A 17,922-nucleotide genomic window follows, 5' to 3' on the forward strand; every position below is an offset into this window, starting at 1 on the left:
TAGGGATGACAACGGGTCGAATCGGGCACGGATAGTATGATACCCGAACCCGACCCGCACGTAAAAAGTGTGCCCGCTACCCGCTCCGCTACCCGTCGAGTACCCGCACAAAAAAAACCCGCAGATTTTTTCCAATCCGCGGATATCCGTTGGATACCCGTTAACAGTGCCTGTATTATTATCCAAGCCCAAGTTTTGACCCAAACTCTATTTTTCTTTCTTTTTCAAAACTTATAAACCTGTATCTTCACTTAAAAACTCATCTACGCCAAAATATTTCCGATCTGCATCAAAACATTTTAGATCAGCACTTAAGGATCTCAGATCTGTACCAAAAAATCTCAGATCTATACTAAAAATCTCATATCTGCACTGAAGGATATCAAAGTATCTCAGATCTGCCTCTCTTCGTCGCTCCCGATGCGGTTCAGCCTCTCAAGCTCTGCGAGCGGGATCACCTGCTGCTGACTGGCTCCGCCGCTGGCCGCGGGTGGAGTCGTGAATGGTGGAAGAAGAAGTTGCAAACGCAGCGACAGCGGCAACGTGAGGTCCTCGTGGCGTCGTTGGGGGTGGTGATTCTTGTTGTTGGTAGGTGGCGAAAAAAAGAAGGGAAAGAAAGTTTGAGAAAGAAGAAGGGAAAGGAAGTTTGAGAAAGAAGAAGAAAGAAGAAGGGAAGAAGTCTGAGAGGGAAGAAGTCTGAGAGAGAAGAAGAAAGATGAAGAAGGACCCTTTAGTTCCTCTTTCCTCTGCACCGTAACGGAGGCAAAACTAAAATCAAATATTTTAATTTATTTTGTAATTTCATAAAAAAAAGTAATGGGTAAAATTGGAATGTTTTTTAAACGGGCAGCGGATACACGGGTAGTGTGATATCCGTACCCATTCCTTTAATAAGTGGGTATTAAATTATCTGCTGCTAATTATTCGCAGGTACTTTTTACCTGTGGATACTAAATACCCACAACAGATTTACGGGTTTAATTGTCATTCCTAGGTATAATAGTTGAGGGTGCTGAGTAGCAAGAGGGAGAGGGCAAAGCACTCCCATTTAATTAATTGTGATTTTGGGAAAATATATTACATTTAAAGAATATATTTATATCATTAAATTTGTAATAGCCTTCAGATCAATTTTTTTTTTACTCAAGGATAAAGATACTGCAGTGTTCGATAAATGATAACATTATAGAATATTATTGAGTTGATGATTTAATTTCTAAGATTGAATGCTTTTAGGATCATCATTAAGTTGTTGCCATCTCTTAAAATGAAAAAGTGTCAACATTAACAATGAATAAAGAATAATACCTAAGTTTATTTATATCTTTCTTATAACTTTAATGGTGGTTTTAGGGTATTTTTCAGTAAATAGCTTATAACTTTTTATCATATATACAACCACAACTAATATATCAAAAAATTCCAAACAGAAACACATTAACATAATCAAAAGTTGTAATAACAAGGACGAGCAAAAAGTTCTAACTTCACTTGCCAAACAGAAGGAAGTGTTAATGGATAGAAAATAAATTAAAATTAATTGATGGCACATAAGAAAAAGAAATATTTCTTTTCTGATATACAGCTGGGCAGATGGAAAGTAAAAATGAAGCTCAGCAGCTAAACCAAGTGTTTGGAAACTTGTTTTACAACTAAAAATGACCGGAAGTGAAAGAAAGAACCACCAAAAGCTTCAACATGTGCCACTATCTCGGACCAGAAAATTCACATCCGTGATCTGTTTCCAAACACTATAAATTCCCTAAGAAACAAAACAAAAATGTGCCCTACGAATAGGGCATGCCTATGATTTCAGGGTACACTTCTCAATGGAACAGACAATCACCCTAGCACTCCTGTCTTGGAGTTGAATCACTGCTTATTGCCATTGGCTTTGGTCATTTTTTGCTTCTGCTGTTTAATACCTTTTCTCTTTTTTTCTCGTAGAGTGTTCCTCTTCTCCTCCCTGCAGGAATCACAAAATCATTAAGGTTTTCAGAGGAAGGTTTATTTCCATAAGCTGATTTAAATTTACTGATAAAGATATATTCTAAGTTTACACGGAGAAAACATCTAACCTGGCTTTTGAAATCTCTTCCTTCGATGGAAATTGCCTCTTCGTCCTCTTTTTGGGCTCGGATTCAGAAGATTCTTTTCCATTTTCTTTTACACCGTTTACTGGTTTAGAGGGGAACTTTCTTTTCTTCGTCTTTTTGGATTCAGATTCGGAAGTTGCATTGCCATTTTCTTTATTGCCATCATTTGATTTCTCCTTTTCATTCTCCACCGTAGTAGCAATATCTTCTTCCTTCTCGGCTACTTCTGACGATTTTGCACCAGGCTTTGAGCTACTCATTTTTTTTAACTGCAAAATTAGGAAGTATAAAAACTCAGTTTATTATAGGCATATATAAATAAACTGTACTCAGATTCCCAGTTAATGTATTAAGTTGGCAAAAAGAAATCGAACTTTTCCAGATAAGGTTGGATACTAAAACTAAGGGAAACAAGTTGATATTTTTTTGTATAGCACTCCGATAAGTAGAACTGAACTCAAACCACAAGTTAACAACAAAGATAATTTGACAAGTTTCAAAACAAAATAAATTTGTAACTTGGTTTTACCCAAAAAAAAATTGCAATCCAACAACTTGCTTTACATTCCAACAATTTCGTTTATCATACAATACCTTTGCAACAAAAAACCCATCCATATTCTGTACGTGAGGATAGAAACGCCTTGTCTTTTCCAAAGAAGGGTGAAAACGTTGTTCCCTAAACCTTATAAAACTGATGGAAAGCAAATGTCAAACATACTGACGTACATAATACCTAATCATAACAAAGAACTAGAAATAAAATCATTACCCTGGACGACCAAAATCAAGTCCACACGGAACCAGTTTAACATCCCGCTTTTTGAGTGCATAGTCAATAACTGCTTCATTCTGAATAATAATGAAAGAACTTGTATAATCGTACAACATAAAAAAGGAAGAAAAGAAAACGAACATACAAACTCAGATCATTCAACTGAAAAACAAACCTCAGCAACCATGATTGAGCATGTAGAATAAACAATATATCCCCCAGATTTTGAATTAGCATCCACCATGTCAATTGCAGCAAGTATTAGCTCCTATAGGAGAAAAAAACAGTTACTAAACAATAGTTTGTAAGTTTGCTCTATCAACCAAAAAAAAGAAATTTACTGTGAAAGAAGAAACATGGAAAACTTGTCCCAGTATTTTATGGCAAAATACAAAAGATGAATTATGCCGCAGCCTGACTTTGCTCACTTCCTAAACAGCATTTCAACAAAAATGACAATTTACCTTTTGTAGCTGCGCACACTTCTGTATATCTTCCAAACTTTTAGAGGTTTTAACAGACTCATCTTTCGATATAACCTGCATACAGAAAGTCCTTCAGTGTCTTTCAAAGTTCTGCAAGAAAAAAAGATCAAATCCGCCCAAACATTGACACCCAAAATATTATTCACTATTTCTTACCCCAGTTCCACTGCAAGGGGCATCCAATAATACTCTATCGACAGCATTGACACCAAGAACTTTTGGAAGCTGAAAAAGATAATATAGACATTAAACAAATGTAATCATGTACAACACAGAATATCATTTTAGGCCTACAGATTATAGGAGTTACAAATGAAACTGACATGTGAAAATCTGAAGTTGAACTAAAACGCTTATTTCTAAATTTACAAAGGACAACATATAATAATAATAATAAATCAAATGGATAAAGTATGTAACAACTCCTGTAGCAACAACTAGACATGCTAAACAAAACAATTAAACAATAAACATGACTGTTGCGACACTGGATTTAAAATCTGAGAAGAACCAGAAAAACACTCTTGCAGCGCATGAGCAGAAGCTGAGACAAACAGTTGTCAACCTATCCAGATCCGGTAGAAGCATTCAAACAGATATTTTTCTCCTGAAGAAACAATTGCATGAGCAAGAACGTTTTTTGAAACAGATTTTGAATAAGGCTAGATTGAGGTTGACGGTGAAGATGTTACAAGGGATGGAAGACAATGCTCTTTTCTTGAAAACACTATCAATTGGCATAGTATGAATATAGTCATCATTAATATAATTGTTAGTCTAACGACCTGCACCCTATAGTCCCAGTTTCTTTTCTTTACGTTCTTTCTTGTCACAAATATTTGTAGTGTTTCTCTCAGCATTTCATAAAAAAATAGGGGAAGCCTGTTTCTTTACTCCAATTTGTTAAACCAAACAAATTATAGAGAACACAGAAGCCAGATTGATAGTCTAATAAAATACAAAACCAAATGACTATAGTGCAATCTAATTGCAGTAAGGACATCAAAGCCCTTTTGTAGCAAATACAAGTAAACACTAAAAATTAGCAGCAATACAAAAGATGCTAACCTCCTTTCCATCATAGTTACAGACTACAGTGTTGGATACACCCATACGATGCAAATTTGCAGTCAATGACTTAAGCCTTGGTACCTTCATTTCATTTGCAAAAATTATTCCTGCCATAAAAAATAGTATGATTGAATTACTAGAAACATGAATTTCACTTCATGAATTTACAAACAAAAAACTTGAATCCAAGAGTCTGTAAATACCTAGACATAAAAAATGAATAGGATAATGCTTTTTTCTAGTGTCAAAATTTGATTGAAAAGTTTCACATGATTTTCATGCATTAAAAAATACCTCAACCAGTGTAAAGTATCATTGAAGTCTCAAAAACAAATTCCACAATCCAGAATAAAGGAAAATGTTTGGTTCCTCTTCCTGCCAGCACTTACTTATTAAACAAATATTAAATCGTCCCAACTATATATTATATGGACAAAAGGCAGATAAACATACATTAAAATGAAGATACTGCATACAATTCTTATGAAAAAAACATTATTTTACCAAAAGGGCACATTGTTTTACCAAAAGGGCCACGCTATACGGCATTATTTTAACTCAGCTGTTTTGCATGTACAACACAGCATTTCATGGATACTTGACAATACCCAAAATAAATAACAGTTACACTGTCTTTCATGATAACATGAGAGTAACAAGATAATAAGTCCCTACCACAATAATGGTTACATATGTATGAAACCGTACTATGAAAAGAACTTTACAGACTATTTGGGACCAAGTAATGGATGTACAATGTTTGAAATAATAAAACAAATAAAAACACTATAAAAATACCAGTGTTCTTCATTAGAGCAGCAATGTAAGTTGTTTTACCACCTGGTGCAGCGCTGCAAAAGGCATAAACTTTCTTCAGGAAAATAAAAGCATTGCAAAAAGAAACATTTTCTGCATTGCTATCAAAACCAATAAGGGCTCATTAAAAATATGAATGGTAATACCAACATCTTATAACCTAAGAAGCACAGACACTCTAAAAAGCAGTCATGCATGTCACAATCATGTCAGAGCTTGACCATGTTAGCCACTGTATGAACACTTTGAATATTAGCTACATTTTTACAATGATGTTTACTTACGCCATATCAACAACTCGTTCCTTCTCTTGAGGAGCCAAGGCCATGACAGGCAGAAAAGAGCTTGCACTTTGTAACTACAAAAAGAACTAGTAGTAAGTGAATCGTGCAATATTAAATGAAATGCAATCAGAAGCCAGTGGTAGAAGGCCACCTACCATGTAGAAACCAGCCATATACTCAGGAGTGGCACCAATTGGCACTTGAGAATCATACACAACAAGTCCAACCTGCGGGTAAAAAATTCATCCCAGTTTCTTGTAAGGTTTTGATGCTAGTACTCATGACAAAAACAACTACACAATAAAAAGGAATCAATAGCAACAAAAAATATAAGGTCCAGATTTGCAAGACATGAGTCCTTCTTACCTTTGACCATTTGCTTAAAGGATCCAAATTAACACCCCTATTTATCAAAACATCAGCCAAATCCCTTCTGCGTGTCTGAGTGATGGCAGAAGAAAAATTTATACTATCAGCAGGGAACATGAATAAATCCACATTAAGATAGAAACCCCAAATGACAGAAAATGACATGCAACCTTCAATGTATTAGTCCTTAGACATATAGGGCGTGGCTTTTCAAAGGCTTCAATCAGTTCCATAAGTTCAACAACTGGAAACATCTGAGACAAAACAAAATACGAAGTTTTCTTGTAAATTTTCATTACGCATGAACGAAACACAACTCCCTTTCTGTGTCCAGTCACATCAAGGTAAAATGAACTCAAAGGGCAATAATAGCATTTGGCAAGAACTTAATGTTCAATATGCTTGCAGTAACCAACCTCCACTAGAGCACCCATTAGAAACTCATTGTAGCCATAGTACGTGCAAATATCTTTCTTAAGCTGTTCAACATAATCTTTCCTGGTTGCCCCATCTTGCCTTAAAACCTTAAAATTTGAAAGAACACGAACAACTACAAACGAACATTTAAAAGAGTTACAACAACATAGCATGTATTTAAATATTCGTTTCGAGCCTTCCAATATGACAATCCTTCTTCCCAAAGCAACAATAGGAGAAGCAACTATATTGATGGATTGGAAAAAACGCGGACTACTTTAGCCAAACACACACTTATAGCACAACCTGGACAGTATCCACGACAGTCAAAGAGAGTAAGCAGCATAGTAAAACTTACTCTCTTTAATTCTCCTTTGGAGATTAGAAAGATCGGGTGGACGCAAAGCCTCTTCTTCGAGTTCCTAACAGCCAAAATGAAAAAGAAACATTTTCAACACACGTTCCATCATCCAATAATTTAAAAACAAAGAGTAGCCGGTTTAAACTGCCTTTCGGTTAAACACCTTAACTAAGCTTAAGAACAGCTCTTTACATATGCTTGCTTGCTTAAAAAGCACGACCAAGCAAACACATAACTTAAATTGCATGAGAGGTAAAAAAAATCAAAATAAGTTATATAGTAGCTTTTCCTAAATCCAAACAAGCTCTTACTTACAATTAGCTTACTTAACATTCTAAAAAAAATAATCATTCTAAACTATTCACCTATTATTTAAGCAAACAAAGAGGGTTCCAAAAATGTGAAAAAGTGAAACCTCTTGGGTCGGCAATCTGAACTCATCAGACTCTTGGTTGATATTGAGCTGCATTTCGGCTTCCGCGTCCTCTTCCTCTCTCGCCTTCTCTTCATCAATAGCTTTCGACTTCTCCTCGATATCATAATCATCCGAATCAGAACCAGAACCCGAGTCCGAACGCGGGGCTTTCCCTGCAAATAAAAACAATATACAAACATTAGAAGAAAGTAACAACAGCAATCTCGAATGCTACACGCGCGAGCATGCGAGCGGGCACCTTCATCATCATCGCTTCCTTGGAGGAAATCGTCGGCTAATGGATCATCCCCTTCAGAAGAGAGCTCCGACGCCGAATCGGAGTTGTCATCGCCGAGTTCAAGTTGCTGCGGTTGCTGCTGCTGCGACGGCATGTCTTCTTCGGAATCGGAGCTGGAATCGTGCTTGGGTTGGGTCTTCTTAGGGTTCTTCGGTGACTTGCGTGCCTTCGAAGGTTTCTTCCTCGCGGGAGCCATTAGAAACTAGTGAACAAAGCAGTAAATCGGTAGTGTGGTTTGCGCGCTGAGTTTCTTCTTCTTCTACTTCGCAAAAAAATTATAATTCGGCTAGGGTTTAGGGTTTACCAGAATAAACGCCACGACGTCGTTTTATGCTTCGCTTACTATATTTTGTATTTCGGATCGCAAATGAGACCAAGGGTTGGGCCCTTGGGCCTTGCTTCTTTACAGAATTATCAATAAATCAATAATTACTAATTTCGTTTCATTTTATATTTTTCTCATAGTTAAATAAATTTTTGTTAATTTTAAAACTAGTTTATATTGAAATTCATAAGTTCAAATTCTTTTTGTTACCATCCTATTTCCATATTTTAATAAATATATAAACATTGATTCCAAAATTAACTTTATTACTTTTTAAGTAATAATATTTATGTATATATATTTATATACATACATATATATTTATCAAAATTAACATCTAACATTATTAATTAAAAAATAATGAAATAAATATTATAATCAAATTTACATATTGATTAAATATTAGTTATACAAAATATTTAAAATTTTTGGAGGCATCAATGGTAATATGAACCAATTTTGAAGATGCTAAAGATTTATTTAATTTTAAGGAGATTTCATAATCATGTTGAATAGATGTAATTTTCACATTGTTTCACTTTGAAAAAAGTAATTTTCTCTTCGAAATTAATTTTGAGTTTTAAGTAACTTGTAATAGCTTATTATGTTAAAGATGAAAGAGTTAAATATGTTTTTAGTCCCTGAACTATCAAGCGATTTTGGTTTTAGTCCCTACTCAGAACTTTGATGGTTTTTAGTCCTTATTGTTTTGAAACTCTGAGTAATAGTCCTTAAAATTGGACGGTGTTAAGTTTCAGTGGATGTAGCAAACGGCGTTGCCACGTGATCACTGATTTGCTCTATTCTCTGTCTGCCACGTTAGATGTTTAAGTATTTGAACTGAGATTAAGTTGATTAATTAAGTTGTTCTAGGGTTCACAATTTGTGAAATTAAATTTTTGAATTGGGGGATTTAATTGTGCCAAACCTCGACAAGCTCGACATGCTGGACCGCCATTTTTGTCGTTTACATGTGTCTTCTATGGTACGCCAGCACTCACTACCCCGATCCCCACCTACCGGCCAAGCCCGTCTCCGACGCCGGCCTCTCCCCCTCGCAGCTCCAAAAGCTTCCCTCCATCACCGGAAAAGACCTTCTCATGGGCTCCGAATGCGCCGTCTGCCTCGACGACATCGCCACCGACCAACCCGCTCGACTCGTTCCCGGTTGCAACCACGCCTTCCATGTGGAATGCGCTGACACCTGGCTCTCCAAGCACCCTCTCTGCCTTCGCTGCAGAGCCAAACTCGACCCCACGCTTTTCTCTTCCTCGGAAAATCCTTGCTGAGACAGAACAACGCTTACTTTCGCAGAATTACCAAGAACAGAGCCAAAGCCTTAGCCTGAATCCTGCTGTTTTTTTTCCTTAATTAGATTGAAACTCTTCGCCCATGTACAGTTTCTCATCTCTCATATGCAGCACAAAATATTCTGGCATTGTTGGATGGTAGATTGGATAGAGCAGATCAGCTCAAAAATTTAATTTCACAAATTGTGAACCCTAGAACAACTTAATTAATCAACTTAATCTCAGTTCAAATACTTAAACTTCCAACGTGGCAGACAGAGAATAGAGCAGATCAGTGATCACGTGGCAACGCCGTTTGCCACATCCACTGAAACTTAACACCGTCCAATTTTAAGGACTATTACTCAGAGTTTCAAAACAATAAGGACTAAAAACCATCAAAGTTCTGAGTAGGAACTAAAACCAAAATCGCTTGATAATTCAGAGACTAAAAACATATTTAACCCATTAAAAATATTCTGGTAGCAGCTAAGCTTTTACTTTTAGCCTATTGATCAATTTGAAGATAAATCACTATCACATTATCACTTTAGTCAATTCTGACTAAAATGGTTTTTTAGGGTGACTTTATTTCTATGCATAGAAAAACTATAACAGTAACCAAACTAAAAAAATCATTCAATTTGATAGAGGTTAATTTGATATATAATCAATAGATATATTTTAATTAATGAACGAAAGGAAAACAAATAAATTTCAACCTTTTTTAGTTTGATTCCAGTAAGGATGAGAAAAAGAATCCTTGCTTGCGGTTACGCGTGAATAAAATCGAATAATTAGTACTTACATATATTTATTATTCGTGAATCACGTTTGGTATCCACTTCTAAAAAAAATAAAAATTTAATTTATAAAAATAAAAATAAAAATTTAATTTATATTTTATTAAGTTAAATTTAATCAAAATTAAAATTAATTTTTATTTTATTAAGTTAAATTTAATTATTAAATTTATATTTATGTTTAATTTAATTTATATTACATTTTATATATTTTTTTGTAATTTTATTTTGAAATTTATAAAATATATATTTTTTAAAATATTTACAAATATCCATAGGTATCGTTTTAAAATATTCACGGATATTTTTTAAACAAGTATTCGCATGGATAACGGATGAATTTTTTTTGCTGAGATGAATCAGATAGTAGATAGACACTTTCCGTGTCCGACCCGTTGTCATCTTAATCCTATGAACATGATTCTTTATAAATAATAATTATTTGTAATTTATTTATGCATAAAAAACAAAAATACTTTATGTCATGTGTATATTTATCAAGTAGGGACAATAGATAATTTGAGTTGAACAGTGGATAGATCAACTTCAACTTGATTGGAAATGGAGATCAGTTTCCAACTCAAAAGGACCTATGATATCATTTGGTTCAAGACCATTAAATTGAGTCTGAAATTATGTTTAAGTTCATTTAGTTTGAAAATTAGTTGAAAACAAGGAAATTGATGAAAATGTATTATCTCAACCACTTTGGTTCCTAAATTAAATTGGTTTACTTAACAATATTATCATTATATTCTTAACAATATTACTCATGTCACAAGATAGGTATTGTATAAGATGCTTGGATAGTTTATAAGTTAATAACAAACATTAGAGTTGAATTTTCATTATTCAAAGTAAACAAACAAATCTTTATTCTTTAATGCATGATGATAAGAATAAAAATTTGAGTACAAGTAGTATCACACAATGGACAAAACAAGTATGAATAAAGCCCTCAAGCATTCAAACCAAAAATTAATGCATTCCTATGCAAAACATTGCAATAAAAAACATGAAAAAATGGTAATTGACAATTAGAAATGGCTGTTCCCAGCGACTTGTCATGTCCCTTAACCTGTAACTATTCTCCAAGGTATTCATTTTCTCTACTACCAATCTCAAGAAAAGCTTGGGGCAGCCAGTTTCAAATGTGTTTCTGAAACACCTTCACTTAACTGCAAATGTTATTTAGGCTGTTCCTTTTCCCTGATAATGGTATCAAGATTAGTTTTTAGTTCACTCAAATCCAAGCTATTGGAATCCGCAGTTGCCAGCTTCATTTCATACTCAGCCACTTCTCTTTTAACTCTATCAGTTGCCAGAATTTTCTCAGATATTTGTTCAAAACCTTTGTGGATGCTAACCAGGAGCCTATAAACCTGCAGCCCTGTTGGATCCTTCTTTGCTTCCCTGAAAGGATAGAAAATGGAACAAAAATTGCACATTACTTACCTTTGGTTTAAAAGCAAAATAACTAGTAGTATATTTTCTCTTCATCTAACTCTTCTGATTGCCAAGTATATTTCAATTTCATTTCTTCTTTCTTGTCTGTGCATAATGATTAGTAGTAGTTGAATGGGTATATAGGCGCTGGCAATAGAACTTCCATACCTAAAAACAATTTCATCCGCAACAGCATATGTTCGATGCAAGCGTTCTCGGATAGAATTACTCTCCAGTTGAATCTCCCGAGTATCTTTCAAGATACGCTCAATATCGGCGTCTTGTTTCCGGGTATTTTTTGTAATCTCCTTTATCCTGTCAGTATAGGATTTCCTGGATGCTGCTTTCTGCTGCTTCTCAAGATCTGCAGAAAGTTTCAAATTTTCCTCCTCCCTGGAGAGTGATGGAAAGGAGAGAACATCCAAATCAGAAGGTAATTGCATTTTCTTAGGACTTAATGCATAAGGAACTAGAAGAAACACAACTTACAAGAAATTTCCATATTTATTAGTAATTGGAAAAGAAGATATGAAAGTAAGATAACATCATTTAAGGAATGCTTGAAGGGAATCAGGAAAGAGGGTATAAGGACAAACAGTATATCATTCAGCACTAATTACTAAACAAAACTAAAAAACATATGGCTCATTAGAAGTTTCCAGCAAAGATTTCACCAGAAATATGAAATGTAGTCAGCAGAGTCTCATCTCAGTCCATTTTCAAAATTTGCATTTTCACTCTGCCTTTGCTTACTTTTCTTTAGAAATTTATTTGAAGTGGAAAAATCAAAGCACAATAAACTTCATATGGACCTCTTCATAATTTCAGATGAAATGAACTCCTCTTCCTGCTGCACTTCTCTTATCTTTTGAAGCACTTCTAGTGCATCTGGATTGTTTGAATAGAGAGACTCCTCAAGACTTCTCTTTCTCTCCTCCAGAGGTTTTCTTGCAGTGTTCCTGAGACACATTGAAAACAAAGAAGTTAAAAATCACTCCACTTACTTCACTCTCTTAAGAAACTAAATAATTATTCTGTGCTAAAGAATTATCAGTTTTGCCTTACCAAAGTGATAACCCCCCCTTTTTCATTGGAGAGGTCAAATTGAGCATTGAACTATTCTATGTTGTTCCTATGCTGACCCGGAACTACAACAGCATAAGAGATGCCATACTGAAATAAGTAATTCTAGAAAAATTGCATGAACAGTTTGACTAACCACTCAGACTCCAAAGTCAAAAGGTAATCCCTTTTAGCTTGTACTTGTTCATTCAACCGGTCAACATAGAAGTCAACAGAGTGTTGGTTATTAAATACCATTTCAGCTGCTTCCTTCATCAGTTCCAATTCTCGTTTAAGATGCTCTAGTACTGAAGTCTTTGCAGTTACTTCATCAAAGAGTTCTTTCTCCTGAATTTGAAATTTATCAGTTTCAATTCAAGTCTCAATCTAGTTCAGCATCAAGCCTAAAGAAGAGAAACACATAAGCCATATACTTCAATTTTGTAAGACCTTTAATACACTTTAAATTCAATAATACCTCTTTGTTATACACAGCTTTATAGTTGGACATAAAAGATAAAGCAAGAAATAAGAAAAAGCAGAAAAATCATATTTTCTCAACTACACTATGAGATATTTTTAGGAAACATACTTTTTGTTTCAAGACTGTCAAATTTCCACCTCCAATATGAGCAGGATTCTGTTTATTTCCTAACGAACCTCCTCCAGCATCAACTTGTCCTTCAGACAGTTTCTTCGCATTTAATACACAGTTGAATTCATCCTTTATAAAACCTTCCATCCTAGAGCTGGATTCATCTTTGTTGGCCTGATTGATAAAAACATCATCCTTGGTACTCTCTGTTCCATGTGTCTGGGTGTCCATCATAAGAGCACTTAATGTGCTTTCAACTATACAACAATCACCAATTATATCTTCATTGTCTTCCTTTTCAGTCGGGTCCTACAAAGAGCTTAGTTAGTTAGCTTCTCTTAGTCTGTGTTTAGGTCTCCTACATATATGGTTGGCTTGGCAACCATTTACCTTTTACACAACTACGAAAAGCAAGCCAAGACACCCACACTAACATCAACCATCATAGATACAATACAAACATTTTGCCATGAAAAAGATCATAAATCTCCAGTACCAAAAAGAGAAAATACAAAGACACAAACAGAGCTACAAATATGGCTATGGTACATGAAATCATAACAACTGAAAATATAACGCTCCAAAGTCCACACAACTAAAACAAGAGCATGCGGTGGTGAGGGATTGTTCCACAAAACAGCACTCTTCAAACATCAATCGTATTAGCACACGGTTTTAAGAATTACCATACCAAGAAGGCTCACTTTTTCACACTATACATAATCAGGTTAAGCTGGATAGCACACAAAATATGCTTCAGCAGCTTACCATGCCTAGTTTAGTTCACAATTAACAGACAAAACTGACATACCATTGCAACCCCATCTTCCTTAATTGTATCAGGAATGAAAATCCACCAAAAGACACATGTATGTCAATTGTCAAGAATTATAATTAACTGACAAACTCAACTTATAAGATACTATTATGATGACTCTTATAAGGAAATAAATTAAGTCATCAAAAGATAACAGTGAAAATAAATAAAATTAACATGCCCAAAGTTTTATTTCAATCTACAGCCAGGATACCAGACTAAATTGTTCAGCAAACTGGAATTAAAAAAAAAAATGAAAACAAAGAATGAAAAACGACACGAAGATTTGATCACTGTTGAATGATCTGCTATTCCCACTGACTATTCCATTAAGCTGCAATGATTATACAGAGACAGAACACCGCACACCAGAATACTATTTACAAATGGAAAATCTAACTAAAAAGTAATCATTTCTATTGGTTCCTATACATCTAAACACTGACCCAGAAGGGGAAAATGCAAAAATTGAGCATTGTGACAGTACCTGGGTGAAGCTGATATCTTGAGCGTGACCCAAGTTTTCAATCACGAAGGTAATTTCAGTGACAAAACTCCGGAGAATGTAAAAGTTTGAAGCTCTGAATTTGTAAAAATGTCTAAGTGTCTCCTTAGAGAGTCTTCGCTCTGTTTATCAGACACCAAACGTCGTCGTATCCCTCGTGCCAAAATGTTTTATTTTAATTTAAAATATGAATTTTAGTATTCACACTATACAAATTAAATTATCAGTTTATATAACTCATATGACAAGTGAGTAATTTGAAGATACAAGATATTTAAAATTTATGGTGAATAAAATGCATTATAATATAATGTTTAGTTTTAACTATTAATCAAATTTAAAAATATTGATATTTAATTTAGAAAGCAATATTGCTAAATATATCAAAACTCATCACGTAGAATTATGACATCGATTCTTTTCTTTTTGTAAAATAGACAATTTTTTATTTTATTTATCAAAATATATTATTCTATTAAATTATAGTAGTTAAAATATGGATAATAAGTATATATTTTGATTGAATTAATCAATTAGTTCATTGAATGTTAATTGATTCTCGATCTTATAATTTGACCATTAATTTCATGAATTTTGTAATATTTGTAGAGACTTTATATTTATTATTGTCATGTTTTAAAATAACTCATCAAAAGGTTTAATATGATATTATCAATAATATAAGTAGAGGTTGAGAAAAATATATGTTCAAATAGATAAGAGGTTGAGAAATTTTCTTAAATATATTTTCATTAAACAACTTTTATATAAAAAAAATTGTTAAGAAATAATTCTTTAATTATATGATATTAAGGAATCAAGTTTTCTTTATAATTTGTTATGTTTTTATATTCTAATTATAAGAAATAACAATGCATTTAATAAGAAATAAAGGTAATATTAAAGACTACTCAATAAATAAAAGTTTATATGAAATTTAGATAATTTTGCATAATGTTGTGTATAAGAAATGTGACAGGTATACTAATTCAGACAAAAAAAATTGACAACTTACTTTATTTTTACTGGTAGGTATATCAAATTTGATTTTACGAAATAACATGATTAACCTTATGACTTAATTATTCACATTTTTTTTTATATTTTGAGTATGATATAATATTTTTTAAAACTTGAATATGAAAATAGTTTATCGTCTTTAATTATTTTTTCATTAGTTAGTATCATTTTCCTTTATATTCAATGAGTTTCTTTCTTTCACTTTCAATTTTTTTTATTTAAAATATTTTTGGACTCGTGATAGGAATTCGTGTTAGAGTTGTTTTTCAAGCATATCACAAGTTGTTTATTGATATTTTTGTTTCACAAATGGAATTAAAGTTAAAAAGAGAATCTAGAGGAGAGCAAAATGAAAGGAAAGAAAGAAGAGAGATACAAAGATTAAAAACAAAGGTTTGATCATTATGGGAAAACATACGTAATAATGATGAAAGAAAAATAAAAAATAAAAAATAAAGCTAGAAAAAAATAAGATTAGTGAAGAAAAATAATTGAAAGAGAAGAAGTTGAGAAAAAAGAGATGAAAAAGAAGGAGTTGAGAAAAAAAAAAGAGAGGAAAGAGAAGGAGTTGAGGAAAAGTAAAATGCATGAAAGAAATATAGAAAGATAAATAAAATGAGAAATAAACAAAGGAGTGATTGAAAAAAATATATAATAATAAATATATTCGTTATCATTATGTGAATATTGTTGTTTTGTTCATTAAAGGAGAATTGTTTATAACATGTTTTTACAAGAGCTTATTTGGTTTTAGTGAATAGTTATTGTACAAATCCTAGTTTTGAAAAAAATAATAATAAAATGATGTTTTTTATTAATCTGAGTATTATATTTCTCAAGAGGAAATATACTCATAAAGATGAATGTTTGGAATAATGAAGAATATTGAGGGAATCAGTATAATTTTGAATTCTTTTTATAATTTTTATTATGTATTTAATTAAGAAGTTGAATAATCATAATAAAAGATAAAACTCAAAAAAATAAGTATTTATGATTTAATTGATGAAAATAATATTAAAATGGACTTCCATGACTCAACCTAAGTTTTAATAGGATTAGATTGAAAATATAAATAAATGTAAATTAAATTGAACTCAATTCATTTAATTTTTGGATTAAACAAATTTGAGCCAAATTTTATTAATTTATACCATTTTTTATAACTTTTTTATTATAATTGTTTAATATTTTGAATTATATTGGTTGATAATTTTATCTTTTCAATTATTAGAATATTGTTTAATAAAGTTTGAATAGTTTAAATATTTAATTTATTTATTTTAAGTTAAATACAATCATTATATTTATTAACGTGTTTAGTGAAATAGATAAATAATTCTCTAGTGTTATAAAAAAAAGTTTAATTCTAGTTTTGGACCTTTTTTCAAAGCCGTCGTACTTTTTAAAAAAGTTAGTTCCATATTTCATTAAAAACGATTCAAAATGCTCATTTTAGCTTTCGGCGTTAGGTTCAAAGTGAATTATGTGTACAATTTTTGCAATTCATGACACATTTTATATATTTTAAGGTGTAAATTTTAAAAATAAAATTGAATGACACATTTTCTTTGTGTGAGGCTACTACAACACCACCTTCACCCACAATTGCACTTTTCTCGCCTCGTCGTTAGCGTCGGAGCCAGTGATCGTCGGCATTGGTGCATCTTTTCCAAGGCACGTCGTTGGCCAGGAGCTCCACCAACGTTACCACCGACCCTTTTTCTCAATTATTGTTCAACCTTCTTCTCCTCTTTGAATGAGTTTTTTCTAGTTGTGGGTGTTTAAGGTGAGGAAGAAGACAACAATGGGGCGATGGTTGCCGAAATGTTGGGAGAGAGATGGAGTTTCTGATTGTTTGTGAATTGCAAATTGGTAATTAGGGTTTCTGATTTTGCACATGATTTTGTGAATTGAGATTCTGATTTTGAAAATTGCAATTGGGGCTTTTGATTTTACACATGATTTCGCACAAACCCTAACCCTTTTTTACATCATTTAGTTTTCGCCACAAAGGCAATTGCACCGTTATGTTTTTAACTCTGTAAGTCAAAAGGATAATTTTGAACCGTTTTTATTGAAATATTGGGTCTTACTAAACTTTTTTAAAAGGAAGGATGACTTTGAAAAAAAAAACTAAAATTAGAGATCAAATAATGTATTAAACCTAAAAAAAGTAATCAAATCAAAATCATTCTGGTTATATTATAAAAAATATATAAAATAAATCAATAAAATAAAAATATTATCGGGTGACTCAGCACACTAATTCATCAACTTGTGGTGATTGAACAAATGACAAAGATTTTGATTCACCAAATAATGAATTGGGTTGAACTTACTTTTTTTAGTTTAACATTTTCACTTGAATGAATTTGAGGGAGAGTGATTCAGGGGATTTGAGAGGATTTGAAAGTAAATTTTTTTGTTGTTTATTTGAGTGAATTTGAAAGTAAATGAGAGTGGATTTAGAAGTAAATTTTTTTAATCTGTCACGTCAATCAAATTCTACACTAATTCTCACAAACTTTACTTCCAAATTCACTCTCACTTACCTCCAAATCCACTCAAATAAACAACAACAAAATTTACTTTCAAATCCTCTCAAATCCCCTCAATCACTCTCCCCTAAATCCATTCAAATGAACAAGTGAGTCAAATGAATTGAATTTA

At 32.8% G+C, this 17,922-nt stretch overlaps 3 protein-coding genes across 3 annotated transcripts; 1 reads left to right on the forward strand and 2 right to left on the reverse strand.

The window, feature by feature from the left end:
- Positions 1 to 1,505: 1,505 nt before the first annotated feature.
- LOC108343478 (26S rRNA (cytosine-C(5))-methyltransferase NOP2B) lies at positions 1,506 to 7,698 on the reverse strand. The gene is made up of 17 exons (XM_017581793.2): positions 7,349 to 7,698; positions 7,090 to 7,262; positions 6,672 to 6,735; positions 6,313 to 6,446; positions 6,067 to 6,150; positions 5,894 to 5,968; positions 5,683 to 5,754; positions 5,528 to 5,601; positions 5,226 to 5,278; positions 4,425 to 4,534; positions 3,513 to 3,581; positions 3,336 to 3,410; positions 3,047 to 3,139; positions 2,869 to 2,948; positions 2,691 to 2,790; positions 2,079 to 2,365; positions 1,506 to 1,966 (listed from the first exon to the last, which is right to left on the reverse strand). Exons 1-17 carry the CDS (start codon positions 7,581 to 7,583, stop codon positions 1,873 to 1,875), a joined length of 1,872 nt encoding a protein of 623 aa, XP_017437282.1. The 5' UTR covers positions 7,584 to 7,698; the 3' UTR covers positions 1,506 to 1,872.
- A 985-nt stretch (positions 7,699 to 8,683) lies between these two features.
- On the forward strand, positions 8,684 to 9,001 carry LOC108341424 (E3 ubiquitin-protein ligase ATL23-like). The gene has a single exon (XM_017579111.1). The coding sequence runs from the start codon at positions 8,684 to 8,686 to the stop codon at positions 8,999 to 9,001; it is 318 nt and encodes a 105-aa protein (XP_017434600.1).
- Positions 9,002 to 10,676: 1,675 nt separating this feature from the next.
- On the reverse strand, positions 10,677 to 14,354 carry LOC108341835 (uncharacterized). Its single transcript, XM_017579488.2, has 6 exons — positions 14,212 to 14,354; positions 12,905 to 13,216; positions 12,470 to 12,660; positions 12,063 to 12,209; positions 11,419 to 11,643; positions 10,677 to 11,217 (listed from the first exon to the last, which is right to left on the reverse strand). The coding sequence occupies exons 2-6, from the start codon at positions 13,139 to 13,141 to the stop codon at positions 10,992 to 10,994; spliced, it is 1,026 nt and encodes a 341-aa protein (XP_017434977.1). The 5' UTR covers positions 13,142 to 13,216; positions 14,212 to 14,354; the 3' UTR covers positions 10,677 to 10,991.
- Between the last annotated feature and the right edge of the window lie 3,568 nt (positions 14,355 to 17,922).

Source organism: Vigna angularis, chromosome 6, assembly GCF_016808095.1.
Source record: "Vigna angularis cultivar LongXiaoDou No.4 chromosome 6, ASM1680809v1, whole genome shotgun sequence".
In the NCBI taxonomy this organism is placed as follows: Eukaryota; Viridiplantae; Streptophyta; class Magnoliopsida; order Fabales; family Fabaceae; genus Vigna; species Vigna angularis.